Below are 16,391 nucleotides of genomic sequence, written 5' to 3'. Positions count from 1 at the left end.
AAAAAAAAAAATATAAACCACGGGTTATAACACTGTCCCATTTTTTGGGTAATAAACTCCCAAAATACTAACATCGGGTTTAAAATATAAACATAAGTAATAAAATACAAGCATAATATAAAAATTCTAGTCTAAATTGACTTTTTAACTTTTGGCTGGTTTGCCTTCTTGAAATAAAGTAGGTAGTGGATTTATTTTTAAAAGGACAAGTTTGTGCATACAAACTCAGATATTTTATTGACATCATCAAAACATAAGTTTTTTAATGTGTAACTTAAACATAGCGTTAATACTTTTTTATTTTTAAAAAATCAAGTTCAATGTTGTGTCATAGCACTTCATTATAGCTGTAAGTTTTATCACCACTGTATAAGCCGTATTTGAGCCGTGTCATGACAAAACCAACATTGTGTGTTTGCGACCAGCATGGATCCAGACCAGCCTGCGCATCCGCACAGTCTGATCAGCATCCATGCTGTTCGCTTTCAGTTTCTGTACTTGTAATAGGGTTTGTAAGCGAACAGCATGGAACCTGATCAGACTGCGCGGATGCGCAGGCTGGTCTGGATCCATGCTGGTCGCAAACCCACTATGTTGATTTTGTCATTACACGGCTCAAATTAAGACTTGGTGCAGTAATGGGTGTGGTAATTAGCTATGATATTGCAAAATTTCTTACATAAAACATATCCTTTTAAAGATATACTGATATAGTTTACCAGCCTTGTTTTACACATTGAATAATCACGACTATACTATGTATAGGATTACACTTCAAAGGATTGTATCATGTAATTAAAAGAAGGTGTTATGATCATTGACACATGGTATAATCTATTTGATATTAATTCACTTATGTTTCCTTTGTACTTTATTGGTCTCTGTCCTATTAAAAGCATCACCACTGCACTTTATTACAATTATAATAACTGGGATTGACCGATTTATGCGTACGTTTTAAGGTTGGTCTTATTTGACTAGCAAATGATCTGACAAGTATAAAACTTTCAGGGGCAGACAACTCAAAAAAGTTAGATGGTGACTTTGCATGCTTAAAGATAAACATAATTCTAAACAATTTTAATGAAAAACAATAAGGGGTTGCCATCTGACTTTTTGAGTTTTCTGCCCCTGAATTATTTTTTTCTCTCTTTTTGGTCACTTTTAGGACCAGATTACTCAAAATCAAGCATACGAATATTTCATTTGATTTTAAATTAATTAAATAACAGATCTAGTTTATGATATATCAACATAATTTTAAATATTTCCAAAGTATGATATACAACAACATTTTCACACAAGGAATGTCTTGCTGTGTTAATCCAGCAACATGTAATAATGTTCCTAGCTGATCAGATTTTACATGCTTAAAAAACCTTCCTATAAACTTAAAACTGAAATTACCAAAATGAAAACATAAACCAAAAGGTCTAATGACCGCTAGTGGCATGGGTTCAAACCCCATCAGGAGAAGTTGTTGTTTCCTGGAGCAAGACACTTTACACTCATTGCTCAGTTATGGTTGGAATGGATTCTAAAAGTGTGTCTATAAGCTTATTTTAGTTTATACAAATTTATTTTAGTTTGATTGTGTTGATAGCTATAAGCTTATTGAAACACTCTCAAATCCGTTCCTGGAACCAACCAGTACTAAGCAATGAATGTGAAACAACGGCTTGCCCCTTGACAGCGTTTGAACCCACGAGGTCAGCAATCCTTACATTACTAGTCTGACGTGTTAACCACTTGGCCATGCGGCCACTATAAGCTTATAGCTTCATACACCAAACCAAAAAGTGTTCTTTATCTAAAAACCGTTAATATATCTGAGATATATACACCTGTATGTAAATACATGTATATGATCTAATTAATCCGAGAACCTGTTACCATATCCCTAAAAATTCAACAATCCCTTCTGATCTAGAATTACACTGACAAGTGACAAGATAGATATATCCGTTTAACACATACCTGTTTGGTTACATTTCCATACACCAATCCTTCTATATGCATCTTTGAAAACAGCTGTGGTAGAAATGATGTAAGCTTCTCTAATGTCACCTCTGAATAAAGAAAGAGGAATATCTGAATCAGTGAATAAAATTGGTCACTAATAATCAAATATTATGTTCACAAATGTACTTATAAAACAATGTTAAGTACTGTAAAGAAACAAACCTAAAAACTCATTCACATTTTTATGGAACTTAAAAAACAAGCATTTGATAGTATTGCGGGCAATACAGTAGTCCCCTACCGGTCCCTCAAAAAGTTCTTTAATTGTCATACACTCCTGTGTATTGCCATTTATAATGAATTTGAGGATGAAGTCTGTATTTGAAAATATCGACCACAAAACATAATAAAATAAGTTTGTCTATATCACAGTAATGTGTTAAGTTTCCATGCTTAGTAAGGAAATTATGTTTATACAACCTTGTCATATTATGTTTATACAACCTTGTCATATTATTACGATGTGGGATTTAAAAGTAAATCCTATAAGGAATGAAGAAGTTGGAGTGAAAATACCAGTTTCTCGAAAAAAATCTAAGTTCAAGGGGGACATAATTCTGGAAATAGTCTTGCTAGAGTATTTAACCTTCTCAAAAAATGTCGAGTGATAATAAGAAACATATATATGAAGTTTGAAGTAGATACATTAGGAAATAAAGAAGTTATTTAAAAAAGACAACATTTTTTCCCCTAAAAAATCTAAGTTCAAGGGAGGTAATATTAATATTTTTGTGCTAGAGTTATAAACCTTGTCACATATGATGTGGTTGATGACCAGGAACTTATATTTAAAGTTTGAAGTAAACACCTTAAGAAATAAAGAACATATAGTGAAAAAGCTGAAAAATTTTAAATCAGAAATCTTGAAATTCAGGCTATTTGTTTGCCATAGCAACCAAATTTTCAACATAGGAAGAAAATAAAAAGATGTGCATAATCTCCAGACTGCCATCTACCCATATTTCAAGTTTCATAAAAATATTTTCAGTACTTTTTGAGTTATCACTGGATCCAGTTTATGTGTTAAATTTGCCATATTTTCAGACTATTTGTTGCCATAGCAACCAGAATTTTCAACATAGGAAGAAAAAAAAAAAGACGTGCATAATCTCCATACTGCCATCTATCCATATATCAAGTTTCATAAAAATATTTTCAGTACTTTTTGCGTTATCGCGGGATCCAGTTTTGTGGACGGACGGACTGACGGACTGACAGACAGACAGACAGACGGACAGACAGACAGACGGACAGACGGACGGAGGGTAAACCTAAAGTCCCCTCCGGTTAAACCGGTAGGGGACTAAAAAACTAAATAAAAAGAAGAAAAGTACAATGTACTGTCAAATAAACAAGATAATTTAAAGTAGTAAGGTCACTGTCTATTATAAACAATTCTAACACGACCACATTTTCCCATTGAACATAAAAGAACCGAAAGTGTGTGTTATTATGCTATAAAATCACTGCTGACATTCTATATTTAGACATGTGACGTAATCATTATATACATGTGACATAACAACTAAAAATGCGATGCGCCGAAAATAAGTACGGAAACAAATCAGGTGCAATTTAGCTTAATATCAGTTACGGCAGCATTCATTTGTTGATGTTGTGTTAGAATCGAAATAATATCTCCAAATTGATGATTTTACCGCTTGATAAAATCTCTGATTGTCGTTTGGATGCGCAACATTATATCACTCGGGCTACGCTCTTGTGATATAATTCCTGGCATCCGAACCCTAACCAGTGATTTAATTGAGCGATAAAAAATCACAGTTTGGGATATATTATTTCTTAAGTAATATCACTAAGGGGAAACCTGCACATTTGTCAATGTATGATGAATAAATAAAAGCAGTAAAAGCAGAAGAGTGAAAAACTAATTTTAGCACCAGCTACCTTGACCAAATTTACCCCATACTCCACCCAAAGTATATAACAACTAAATACAAAAGACATCAGTCAATTAATTAAGGCTGAATAATGAATCAGACTTCAGTAAGATTGTATTTTATAAATGGTAACCTTGACCTTCACCAAAGCGACAGCTTACTCCACTCATAAATAGAGGACTACCAAAGATATTTATATACCAGATGTGAAAGGTATCAGTCAATAAATAAAAGCTGTATAAGCAAAACTAAAGAACACTATTTTTAACACTTGTGACCTTGGCCTTAGTGACCCCTTTCTCCATCCAATGTTAGAGGACAACTTTAGTATTTACCTACTAAATATGAAAGACATCAGCTAATATAAAAAATATGTATAAAAAAGCATAAAATCTTCTTTAAGCAATTAACATGTGACCTTGAACTTTATAAATGAGCTCTTACTCTACTAAAAATAAGAGAACCACCCAAGGTTCTTATCTACCAAATATTTAAAACATCAGTCAATAAACAAAGGCTGCATGAGCAAAGTTTTACACAAACATTACATCTGTGAAAAAAACACACCAAAAATCAAAGAAAAAAAAACCCAAAATGTTCATATGTCTGTCTAAAATGATCAAATCACACTAAATTAAAGGCTTTTTATTGAAGTGACTGTAATGGTAGTTTACTCTCCAGATCATGGCAGTAGGCCACTTTGAATACACCAGAACATTCTGTGAAAGTCTGGCTTATATCCATTAATATATGAATGAGGAGTTGGTCACAGAAGATATTGTTTTTGACCAACCAAGTTACTAATAGTAAGTTTTCTGTCACAACACCTAGTTTACAATAGCCATTGCTCACCTATTATTGGAGGCAGAGATATGGTAATAACAAATAGTAAATTAAGTCCAATTTTGCATTAAATACGCAAAATGTTACATGAATTGTTAATACATAAGCATTTCTTCATTCAAATTGAATATTTGAAAAGTGTGCTAGGGTTCGGGAATAAATTAACCTCTGCAACCAATGCTGACCAAGAACTGCTAACACAACCAAGCTATTTAATTTAAGTGTGCACTGCTGACAATTATGTCAATACATATTTGAAAAATTTCCCTAAAATTTGATAAATGGTTTTGCCTTGAAGGACGTCGGACAAGTGCATTTAAGATATATAGGGTGGTAGGGGTAAAGATTTTTGCGGTGACACTTAAGATTTATGATACCTTCTCAGATTTAGTTCAGACCAAAACAATGATATCATAATGGAAACCATAAACTTCATTAATAAAGTTGAACAACTTCAACAACAAGGTATCTTACACTACAAAGCATTTACTGTATTTTGCATACTAGGATGGATAACTCTTCTTCTAAATAAAACAACATGCCAAGTAGAGTGACGGAACATGATTCCACAAACTTGATACAAATAATAGCCACAAACCTTAAATCCGAGACTAAAAATTTTGTCAGGCAAGTGAACTTATATAAAGTTCAGCCCAAGTTTAGTTGCACATGGTTTTTTAACACTGTTACATTTACTTAAGGTCACGGCTTTTGTAAATTTAGCCCTTAAGGACCTGCTGATGGCAACTGTTTCTACCCATGTGACAAGTGCAGACAAATATTTGTGCTGTTCAGTCACTAAATGTTTTGGAATTTTCCCCTCAAAATGATAAATGGTATTGTCTAGAAAGAAAGATGGATTTTTCTTCATTTGTTCAAGGACTTCCACTGAGGGCCAAAAAAAAAAGAAATAAAAAAATAAAAATTGAATTTCTTACATAGATTAGCGGGGGATATGCAAAAGCTTATAAAGAAATATACTCAGTTTTCACTTTTGAGCTATTCTAGCTCAATTTGAGTGAAAAGCATTCCAACCTTTTTCAAAAATGGGTCATTTTTCACAATTAGAATAATTATTCTGGAAAAACGGAGTGAGCAATTGATCTGAAATTTTGCACACAAGTTATTGGTCTAGACCTACATAAAATGGAACATTATTCTCGACAAGTTATTTCCAGTCCCGTCATGTCAAAAAGAACAAACAAACTCAGTGGAGTCTCTTAAAGGGTTACTATACTTAAAACAATATTCAAACACAATCACAACAATATATCAGAAGAAGACCAACAAAATACAAACCTTCTAGACTGTTCAGAAGTTCAACCTGAGTCCACAGTAATTCTGACATGACAACTGAGGTAAAATATACAGCATGTTGGTGAGGTTGCTCAGCCACAAAGTTCTTCAGACCTCGACCATACTGTAATGATACAATTAAGCATTGTTACAGTCAATGCATTTTTTACAGTCATACTAAAATTCAATATTTCTACAGTGCATACTTTTGATAGTCTTAAGGACGTTGTTCAGGAGTTTTCATATAGATATATAGGCAGAATTTAAAAACTGTTCAATAGAATTTCTTTAAACTTAGCATTTTGTTAGAATGTGATGACAGAAATATTTTGAGCAAAAGAAAAATTGGGAGTCACTGATCTTACTGTTGGAGTTATCTGCCATTGAATCAGAATTTATGTACTTATATGATTTCATTTCAAGAAAAAAGTTTACTTATACATATGTCTATACAAACTTGTTTTCACTTCTGGATTATGTTTTTTCTTTTTACAATTTTTCTGCTCACAATACATAATAATATGCAATTCCATATATTATTTCTATTTAAGTTTTTCAGTTTGTATAAAGGGACTTAAAATTCTTTAAAAAAAAAACTATTGTTAGAGATTAAAGACACAAGTTTAGAGAAGAAAGGAAAAAGCAAATCTTTATTCAGTCTTGAAATTTTACACATTGAATCATACAGAGGTAAGGTACATGACGATAGGAAAAGAATACAGTATTGTTTCATAGTCAGGGCTCACGCTGTCGGTCGCCATAGTCGCCATTTGCGATTATTTTATAAGATTGGCGATTATTTTTGCATTTTGGCTACAAAATCTGGCGATTATTTTTTACTTCCATCAGTGTTTATATAAATTATAAGGTGTAAAAATCGATAATGAATGCAGTAGACCCAATTAACACCAGCGGGGTGCATTTAATTGAGTGTCAACTTTTTACCGGTCACGTGCTGCTAACTATATTGCCCGAGGTGATAAAATACATGCGAGATGTATAATTGTATAAGTACTTTAAAGATATTGTCCAGCATTTATAATAGCCATCAAATATACGTCAATTAGCCACAAAAATCGTTTTAAAATTGATAAACTGGATATTGACTTACCCAAAATTTACCGTGAATTGCAGTAATTGCAAATTTTGATTTTTTTTTTGTTTTAAGCTACTTGACTAAATCGCCAGTGGAAAACAATGGTAAAATATTTAAAAAGTATTAACTTCCAAACAACTATTTGCACAACAACCAAAATTGTGAATATTTCTTCAGAAAACAGGAAAAATCCGATTGTCACATGTTTTCGCGACACCGATAATTTTGATATTTATTTAAAGGTGAAATAAGCTATGTTCTGTTAAAAAATCTTTACCACTTTGGCAGAAAATTTGTATTACATTGGTGATGATGATATTTTTCAGTAAATTATTCAGAAAAAAGGCTGCATTCTGTGAATGAGTTTGCAAACTTGTGTTATTTCTATAGGCTAATATGACCTAGATCTACTCCAGTTCTGTGTGAAATGTGGAAATTGACAGTGGTTAAAGCTGACAAAATTTGATTAGAACAAACAAAAAAAGTTGTCTGATAACAGCATATGTAAAGTTATAATGAATCTTTAGTATTATTGTTATACAGTAATGATACTAATTATAACGTTTTTATTCTGTTCTATAATAACAATTAAAGTTGTGGTTCTATTTTAAAAAAGGTAGTTACCAATATATACAAATGTATCAGTTTATTTGAGAATCCTTATAAAACTGAAAGTTTTATATAAATGTAATGTTTATTTAATCAACTGCGTATGTCATTAATCGCTAATTCGTGAAAAGTCCGCTGAACTTTTGGCTATTATTTTTTTAAGTTGAAAATATTGGCTATTATTTTATTTGAGCCAGTGTGAGCCCTGATAGTGAATTATCTGCCCTTGAATTAAGCAAAAAAGTGCAATTCAGGGGCAGATAACTCAAAAACAAGAATGGTGACCCCCACAATTGATTTTGCTTAAAGTGTTTCTGTTATTATAGTCTAACAACAAGCTAAGTACATGTATAAAGAAATTCTATTGAACAGTGATTTTTTTGCCCATTATTAACACCTGTATTAAAACTCCCAAAGACATCTTGAAGTTTCACATCCAGGCACATTTACTGATGCTATAGCTTAAAACCCAACAATTCTCTCTAAGGAGACTTTGGATTTGTTAGTAGCAGCCAACATTATATATAGTTTCAATAATTAAACATGGTTAAATGCAGAGTCCACTGTTGACATGACAAGTATTAGGTTGAAATTAAAGTACAATGTTCAAGCATGTATATCATTGCTTTGTTTATGTTCAAAGTTCAAACGTATAAGGTAAAACTGTGCCCTAAATTCAAACATTTTCATGTGACAGTGTCGAAATATAAGATGTTAACACTGTAATTCATTCCAGCATATCACAATATCTCATGTTTTTACCATTCCTTTGATACCTATAGCACTAGCCATTCCTATATGAGTATCAATACTATCATTAAGATATCTAAAGAACAAATTACAATGGAAACTAAATATGCTTATCCATCCTTTGTACAATCTATGCTACCTCTGTATTTACATAAAAAATATATGTACATAGATATAGATATATTTCTAAAAAGGTGAAAGTTAGGTAAACTAAACATTCACTTACCAATTCCTTCAGAATTTCAAACCGTTTTGGATCAATCTTGAAGGACACCATTTTCTCCAGTATTTTTCTCAACAGAACATCAAGTTTATCATTGTAACCTTTCACTGATAGCTGAAATGTAAACATAATGAAATCAATGACACAGAAGTTTTCAAAATAAAAATGTAAATGCACATTATGCCTTGGAAATAAATAAATTTTTACTTCTTTAGATACAGCTAATATGAATTTTATAATGTTTCAATAATGGTTTTAGACAATGTTAGATGCTTTATACCAGAGGAAAGTAATGTGAAATAATTTGTTATGAAAGAAGGAAAATGTAAACAAAGTAGTATTTTGACTTCCATACAAAATACGCATACACTATAACTGTACTTGTTGCCAAAATGCGAAGGATGAAAAAAGATGGTTCAGGTAATTGGCCAATGAGTAACTTTTTGTTTACTATAAAAGTATACCAATATTAAAAAGCTTTTGAGAAATAAAATTAAAATCATTTCTGAGGTATAATGGGTCTTTAACTAAAATCCTAAATAACACATAACTTGACTCAGTTTTGCTTTGTTACCTTTCAAACCAATATGATAAATTTCAACATGAAATAGAAGCACCTGCACATATGGGATCAGGAGTAGAAATAAAATTACAGTAATTTTTAGCGCATTTTAACATATAAACTTTCAAATGTCGAGAACAATATATAAATCCATTTGAGCAAAAGGCAAATTTTTTTAAATAAGTAACCATCACAACTTAAGGTTGGGTTTTACGTTGCGCCAACAACATCCCTGGCAGGATTCAAAACCTACAGCCATGAGGGGCAAGTGATATTTCAATAATATAAGTCAACAATCTTATTCTCTTTCGCCACAGACACCTCTTATAACAACTTAGTATTCTAGGTCTTCTGCATACATGACTTCTGATGACCTGCCTTACATGTTACATTTTTTCATCTCGGCATCTCCTTTTAACAGAGCTCAAATCTATAAACCATTGCTCACCAAACTCTTTTGAAAAGCTAACTCAACTGAATAGATCTTTTGATTGATTTGGGTTTTATGTCACACCGACACAGTATATGTCATATGGCGACGTTCCAGCTTTACTGGTAGAGGAAGACCTCAGGTGCCCTCCTCCACCAGTAAAGCTGGAATAGAAATATATGTATATATAAAAATAAAATCCAGAAAGCAGCATTAGCCTGAAATATCTGCAGAATCAGAATAAAAGTAATAAAAGCTTGTGTTTCAAATAGAAAGCAGCAAGTGTTAGCCTGATATACCAAGAATAAAGGTAATTAAACCTGGTATTTCCACCAGTACAAATTGTTGGCCTGATAGTTAAATATACCTAGGGTAAAAATAACAGAAAGAAAAAGAGGAGTTTGTTTGTTTGTTTGTTTCATTTTACGCCTTTTCCCAACAGTATTTCAGTCATATAGACGGGTAGTTTCCTAACCATCAGTCCTGGAGAGTTACACCAGTACTAGATTACCTTCCTCCGTGCTAAACTACCAAAGCATCTCCCGGGGATCGAACCCATGCCAGAGAGGTAACTGGATTAGAAGTCATCGACTATAGCCCCTCGACCACGGAGGCGGTCATTCTACCATAAAGCAGCAAGAGTTAGCCTGATATATGAATATACCCAAGGTAAAAGTAAGAAAAGCTGGTGTTTCTACCTAAAAGCAGCAAGTGTTTGCCTGATTTTTCTATTTACCTAGTGTAAAAGTAAGAAAAGCTGGTCATATTACCTTAAAGACATAAACTGCATGTTAAGTTTTATAAGCACTATGCAAATTGGAAAAAAAAGAAAAGCTGGAATCTTCAAAAAATTTATGTTGAGATTAGTTTATACATACAAATGTAATTTATTTTAGTTTGATTGTTTAGGATTCTGTAAGCTTATAGACATACTCTCTAGTATGTTCCAGTACTGAACAATGAGTGAAAAGTTTCATGCTCAAGGAAACAACAGCATGCCCTTGACGGGGTTTGAACCAACGCAGCTGTCAATCCTTTGATTACAAGTCTGCATAAGCCTGTCAACCATACTGCTACTTCAATTTATGCTGTGTTTGTCCATAATTAACCATCTTATTAAAACTTACAGATATTCCATATGTGGTGCCTAAAAACTTACAGATATTCCATATGTGGTGCCTAAAAACTAACAGATATTCCATATTTGGTGCCTAAAAACTTACAGATATTCCATATGTGGTGCCTAAAAACTTACAGATATTCCATATGTGGTGCCTAAAAACTTAGATATTCCATATGTGGTGCCTAAAAACTTACAAATATTCTATATGTGGTGTCTAAAAACTTACAGAAATTCCATATGTGGTGCTACTCAGGCTGTACTTGAGACCAGCAAGTTCTGCATCATAAGCATATTCGTTCAATGAATCCTGGAACAGCTGAACAAACAACACTGACATGTTTGTATGTAAGGGGTCTATATACACCAAAGGACTAAAATAAATAAATAAGATGGGTTATTGTAAAGCAAGCAAAAATGAACAGGTTCATATCACATTATATGAGTCAGTGCTACACATTAAACAAGAGCCGGTTGAACCGGGTGATGCTCCCCGAATAGGTTTTGGACACAGGAAGGTATACCTCTTGTTGTGTCAGAGTTATGTCACAGACAAAGTTCAAAGTGTAAAAACAACCCAAATATTGTGCACGACACATTGTCTCAATATGGTGATCATTTTTGTGAAATAGTTGTAAAATCCGACTTTAAATAACAAAGTTATGCGCCTGACATTATTTTGCTGCAAGGTCATGCTGTGACCTTAACCTTCAAGGTAGTGACCCAAATGTTGCATGCGACAAGTCGATTCAATATGGTGATCATCTCTGTGAAATAGTTGTTAAATCCGACTTCAAGTAACAAAGTTATGGGCCGGACACGATTTTGCTGCAAGGTCATACTGTGACCTTGACCTTCAAGGTAACAACCCAAATGTTGCGCGCGACACAATGTCTCATTGTGGTGATCATTTCTGTGAAATAGTTGTAAAATCCGACTTCAAATAATGAAGTTATGTGCCGGACACAATTTTGTTGCAAGGTCATGCTGTGACCTTGACCTTCAAGGTAGCTACTTAAATGTTGTGCATGACACGTCATCTTAATATGATGATCATTTCTGTGAAATACTTTTTAAATCCAACTTCAAATAGCGAAGTCATGGGCCGGACACAATTTTCCTGCAAGGTCATGCTGTGACCTTGACCTTCAAGGAAGCGACCCACATGTTGCGCGCGACACATTGTCTCAATATGGTGATCATTTCTGTGGAATGTTTTTTAAATCCGACTTCAAATAACAAAGTTAGGGACCGGACACGATTTTGCTGCAAGGTCATGCTGTGACCTTGACCTTCAAGGTAGCGACCCAAATGTTGCGCGCGACACATCGTCTCAATATGGTGATCATTTCTGTGAAATATTTTTAAAATCCAACTTCAAATAACAAAGTTATGGACCGACACAATTTTGTTGCAAGGTCATGCGATGACCTTGACCTTCAAGGTAGTGACCCAAATGTTGCGCGCGACACGTCGTCTTAATATGGTGACCATTTCTGTGAAATATTTTTAAAATCCGACTTCAAATAATGAAGTTATGGACCGGACACGATTTTGCTGCAAGGTCATGCTGTGACCTTGACCTTCAAGGTAGCGACCCAAATGTTGCGCGCGACACGTCGTCTCAATATGGTGATCATTTCTGTGAAATAATTTCAAAATCCGACTTCAAATAACAAAGTTATGGGCCGGACACGAATTCGGGACGTACGTACGGACGGACGGACAACCCGACGACTATATGCTCCCCCGAAATTTTTCGGGGAGCATAATAAGTGTTATTATATAATCTTAATATTACACACATGCATGTATATGTATATAGAATATATCTCTCCTTCTTTAATGGCATTTAGAAATATTTTTGACTTATAAACCTTGTTTTATCGTATGCAAGTTATATAATTTTTATTAAACATAATTTTAACAAATTTTACCTGGTCAATTCAAAGCTAGCATATGCTTTTGGCAGATGGAATTTATCATCCTGTTTGAACCATAACCTCGTCATTGCTGTGTCCTAAAACACGTTATCTTGCATATGTACATTAACACATAATATCACATATTACATCAGCATATTAAACATTAACATATTAAATCCTTATTGTAATTGAAGTGACAAAGTTTTGTGAAAATGTCAAAAAAAATAATGGTAGGGTTAAATAAAGAGGTCATTTAACATGGTTGAGAACAATATTGACTCTATTCCTAATCCAATATAGTTTTTGACAGTTGTGGGCTCTTTCAACAGATTTCAGTATTGTACTAAAAAATGTATAATAACCTCATAATATCACATCATATCATAATAATAACATATTTAATCACATATTACTTTTGCTTTTATTCAATTTATAGTAATTTCAATATAGAATGTTAAAAAGTAAAAAGTGTGAAGCATGTTACATTGTATGATGGACTTACCTTCAACATTGCTGGAACACAATTTTGCTGTAAAATAATAAACATACATGTTTTTAATTCACAGAGGATATGAAAATCTTAATTTCAATATACATTACTATAAGAGCAAGAGCTGTCACAGGAGACAGCGAAGCTCGACTAATTAAATACTGGACGCAGTAAGGTATATAAAATTATAAAAGAAAAATCAATTATGATATAAATATATTTCTTCTTATGACAAGAAGTTATAGTTAAAAACATAAATTCTAATTTCAAGGGGGAAAAATTCTGGAAATAGTCACACTAGAGTTATGGACATACATAACATGTATGTAAAGATAAGAAATATATATTTGAAGTTTGAAGTAGATACCTTAAAAGGTAAAGAAGTTATAATATTTCTTAAAGAAAATTCAAAGTTCAAAGGGAGATAAATTTGAAAATATTGCTTCAAGAGTTAAGAACCCTGTCACATAAGATCTGGTTGTTAATAAGGAATATGTATTTGAAGTTTGAGCTAGATACATTTAAAACTAAATAAGTTATAGTAAAAAATAACATTTTTCAAGTAAGAAAAATCTAAGTTAATGGGGAAGATTATTTTTGCAATATTGGTGCTATAGTTATGAACCTTGTCACATGAGATGTGGTTAATGATAAGGAACATATATTTGAAGTAATAAGTTGATTCCCTTAAGAAATAAAGAAGTAACAGTCAGTAAAAATATTTTTTAAGGAAAATTTTAAGTTTAAGGGGAGATAAATCTGGAAATATTAGTGCTAGAGTTATGAACCTTGTCACATAAGATGTTGTTGATGATAAGGAACATATATTTGAAGTATGAAGTTGATCCCTTAAGAAATAAAGAAGTAACAGGAAATATTTTTAAGGAAAATTCTAAGTTCAAGGGGAGATAAATCTGGAAATATTGGTGCTAGAGTCACATAAGATGTAGTTGATAATAAGGAACATATATTTGAAGTTTGAAGTTGATACCTTAAGAAATGAAAATTTTATAGTGAATAATATTTTACTGCACCAAAACTTTAATCTGAAATCTGGATGCGGACGCCTGGGTGGGTAGGACAGCTCTACATATACTTTGTATAGTCGAGCTAAAAAGAATAGGAACCCTCCGGTACACATATAATCTTTTAACAAAATCATCAATTTATATTCCACAGTTACTTCACCACTAGCTAAAATATAAGAATAAAACTTTTGATGATTTCTTTAGACTTAACCTGCAATATCCAAAAGTATTCAAACTTTGCTACCAGTAATATTTACCAGGCTAGCCTGAAATTTTGTATTGCTACAAGGTAGGTTTCTGAGACATTTTTAAAACAAGAATCTCATTTGCAATACCTCACAACAAGAAATTTCAAATTTGTTATTCTTTGTTCACTAAGTACTTAACTTTTTTAGATTATGTGTAGTTAATATGTGTAGTTAATTAATAAAATTGTCAATAATTAAGTGTTTTCATAATGGATGTGTTATTGAGCTCAAGACTGTCATATTAGCCTGAGGCCATTATTGAAATCTCTAAATTTGGAATGGAATGATCAAAATTTAAATCTCAAACAAAATTGATAAAACAAACTCGTCAGGTTCATGTTTAATTTACTTATAATTTCAGATACTATATCAAACAATTCTCATTTAATTGATCATTTTGTAGGAATCATTTTGTTTTTAATTGTTCTCAAAGCTAATTCTTTGTTCTTTATACACATACCTCTGTCTCCCTGGTAACAAGGTCAAAGTTTGTTGGTATAAACTCATTTACAGCTGGTAAACTTAGGTTTTCATGGAAACCACAAGTATCCCACATCTGAAAATACACATAATTTTTGGTTCCATTTTTAACATATACTTTGCTTATCTTTAAGTAAAATACTTTTATTGTGGAAATTTATTGACATGTATTAAAATTTAAACTTCTACTTAATTTGTCTTATTTGAATTAAAGAATATACAAACTATGCATTGGGAACTACATTCCCAATTTTGGGTCAAGTAAAGATGATTTTTTTCTTTGAAAAAAAAAAAAAAAATGCCTGTTTTTTCAATGACACTATATATTCATATTGTGCCCAGCTACAATGAGTATTTTCTTTGTGTAAAGTAGTAAATAGTAAACATTTTAAATATGGGTCTATCTGTTAGGAGTAAACAAATACATTCAGCTATGGGAGGGTCAATTAAATAATATTCTTGTTGAAAATATTTATAATTGGAAAGGAAAACATTGGCTCCAATTTAGGTCCTAGACAATAATAGAGCCGTGTCACGACAAAACCAACATAGTGGGTTTGCGACCAGCATAGATCCAGACCAGCCTGCACGGATGATCAGGATCCATGCTGTTCGCTTACAAACTCTATAACAAGTAGAGAAACCGATAGCGAACAGCATGGATCCTGATCAGACTGTGCGGATGCGCAGGCTGGTCTGGATCCATGCTGGTCGCAAATCCATTATGTTGGTTTTGTCATGACGCGGCTCATATTTTGATAATTTGAGGTTACATAATAACATTGTCTTCACTTTACAATGTACTTTGTTACTTATGAAGATTACAGATTTATTTGTGTGTGTATAACCTTAAGTTTATCTTGTGGTATAGGCTCCAGCTTGTATTCTGTACCATACCATTCTTCCTTTTTGTCTGTCTGTCCCGCATACTTCTTAGCAATCACTGAGATTCTGTCAAAAATGTAAAATAACCACAATAGATCTCCAGAGTTCAAGTCCTTCCATGAAAAATTGATTCAAGACAAGCTGTCTAATGCTACAATTTGTCACCTTAGTGCAATAACTTGTTAACTCCTATTAAATTTAATAGCACTTATTCCATTACTGCACTAAGGTGGTGATATGTCCTCCAAAACTATGTCTATGTGATTGATTGAAATAAAAAAAAAAAAAAAAAAAAAAAAAAAAACTTGCATATGCATGTAAGAAAACAGGTTAGAGGAATTATTGTAAAAGTATGGTCTGCTTGCAGATGATTGAAATTCAATTTTTTAATGATAACAAATTTTGAAGAAAAAAGATATCACAATTACTTGAAAATGTTATAAGATTTCATTTATGCTAGATGAAAATCTGAAAGAACTATTT

General features: G+C 32.5%; 1 protein-coding gene across 1 annotated transcript in view; it reads right to left on the bottom strand.

Moving 5' to 3' along the window:
- Positions 1-1,971: 1,971 nt before the first annotated feature.
- LOC132736075 (insulin-degrading enzyme-like) overlaps positions 1,972-16,391 on the bottom strand; it is a gene marked incomplete at its 3' end in the record, with an annotated part of 30,067 nt that continues 15,647 nt past the window's right edge. The window contains exons 14-21 of the mRNA XM_060723141.1: positions 15,872-15,974; positions 15,004-15,099; positions 13,280-13,306; positions 12,790-12,872; positions 11,082-11,226; positions 8,744-8,854; positions 6,066-6,186; positions 1,972-2,069 (exon numbers count right to left, since the gene is read on the bottom strand). Coding sequence (XP_060579124.1) covers positions 1,972-2,069; positions 6,066-6,186; positions 8,744-8,854; positions 11,082-11,226; positions 12,790-12,872; positions 13,280-13,306; positions 15,004-15,099; positions 15,872-15,974 — 784 coding nt within the window. The remainder of the gene's footprint in view (positions 2,070-6,065; positions 6,187-8,743; positions 8,855-11,081; positions 11,227-12,789; positions 12,873-13,279; positions 13,307-15,003; positions 15,100-15,871; positions 15,975-16,391) is intronic.

The sequence above is a fragment of the Ruditapes philippinarum genome, unplaced genomic scaffold, assembly GCF_026571515.1.
Source record: "Ruditapes philippinarum isolate M1 unplaced genomic scaffold, ASM2657151v2 ctg2899_1_1_1_1, whole genome shotgun sequence".
In the NCBI taxonomy this organism is placed as follows: Eukaryota; Metazoa; Mollusca; class Bivalvia; order Venerida; family Veneridae; genus Ruditapes; species Ruditapes philippinarum.
Note: the sequence above shows the minus strand (reverse complement) of the source record. Positions and strands in the feature narration are given on the sequence as shown.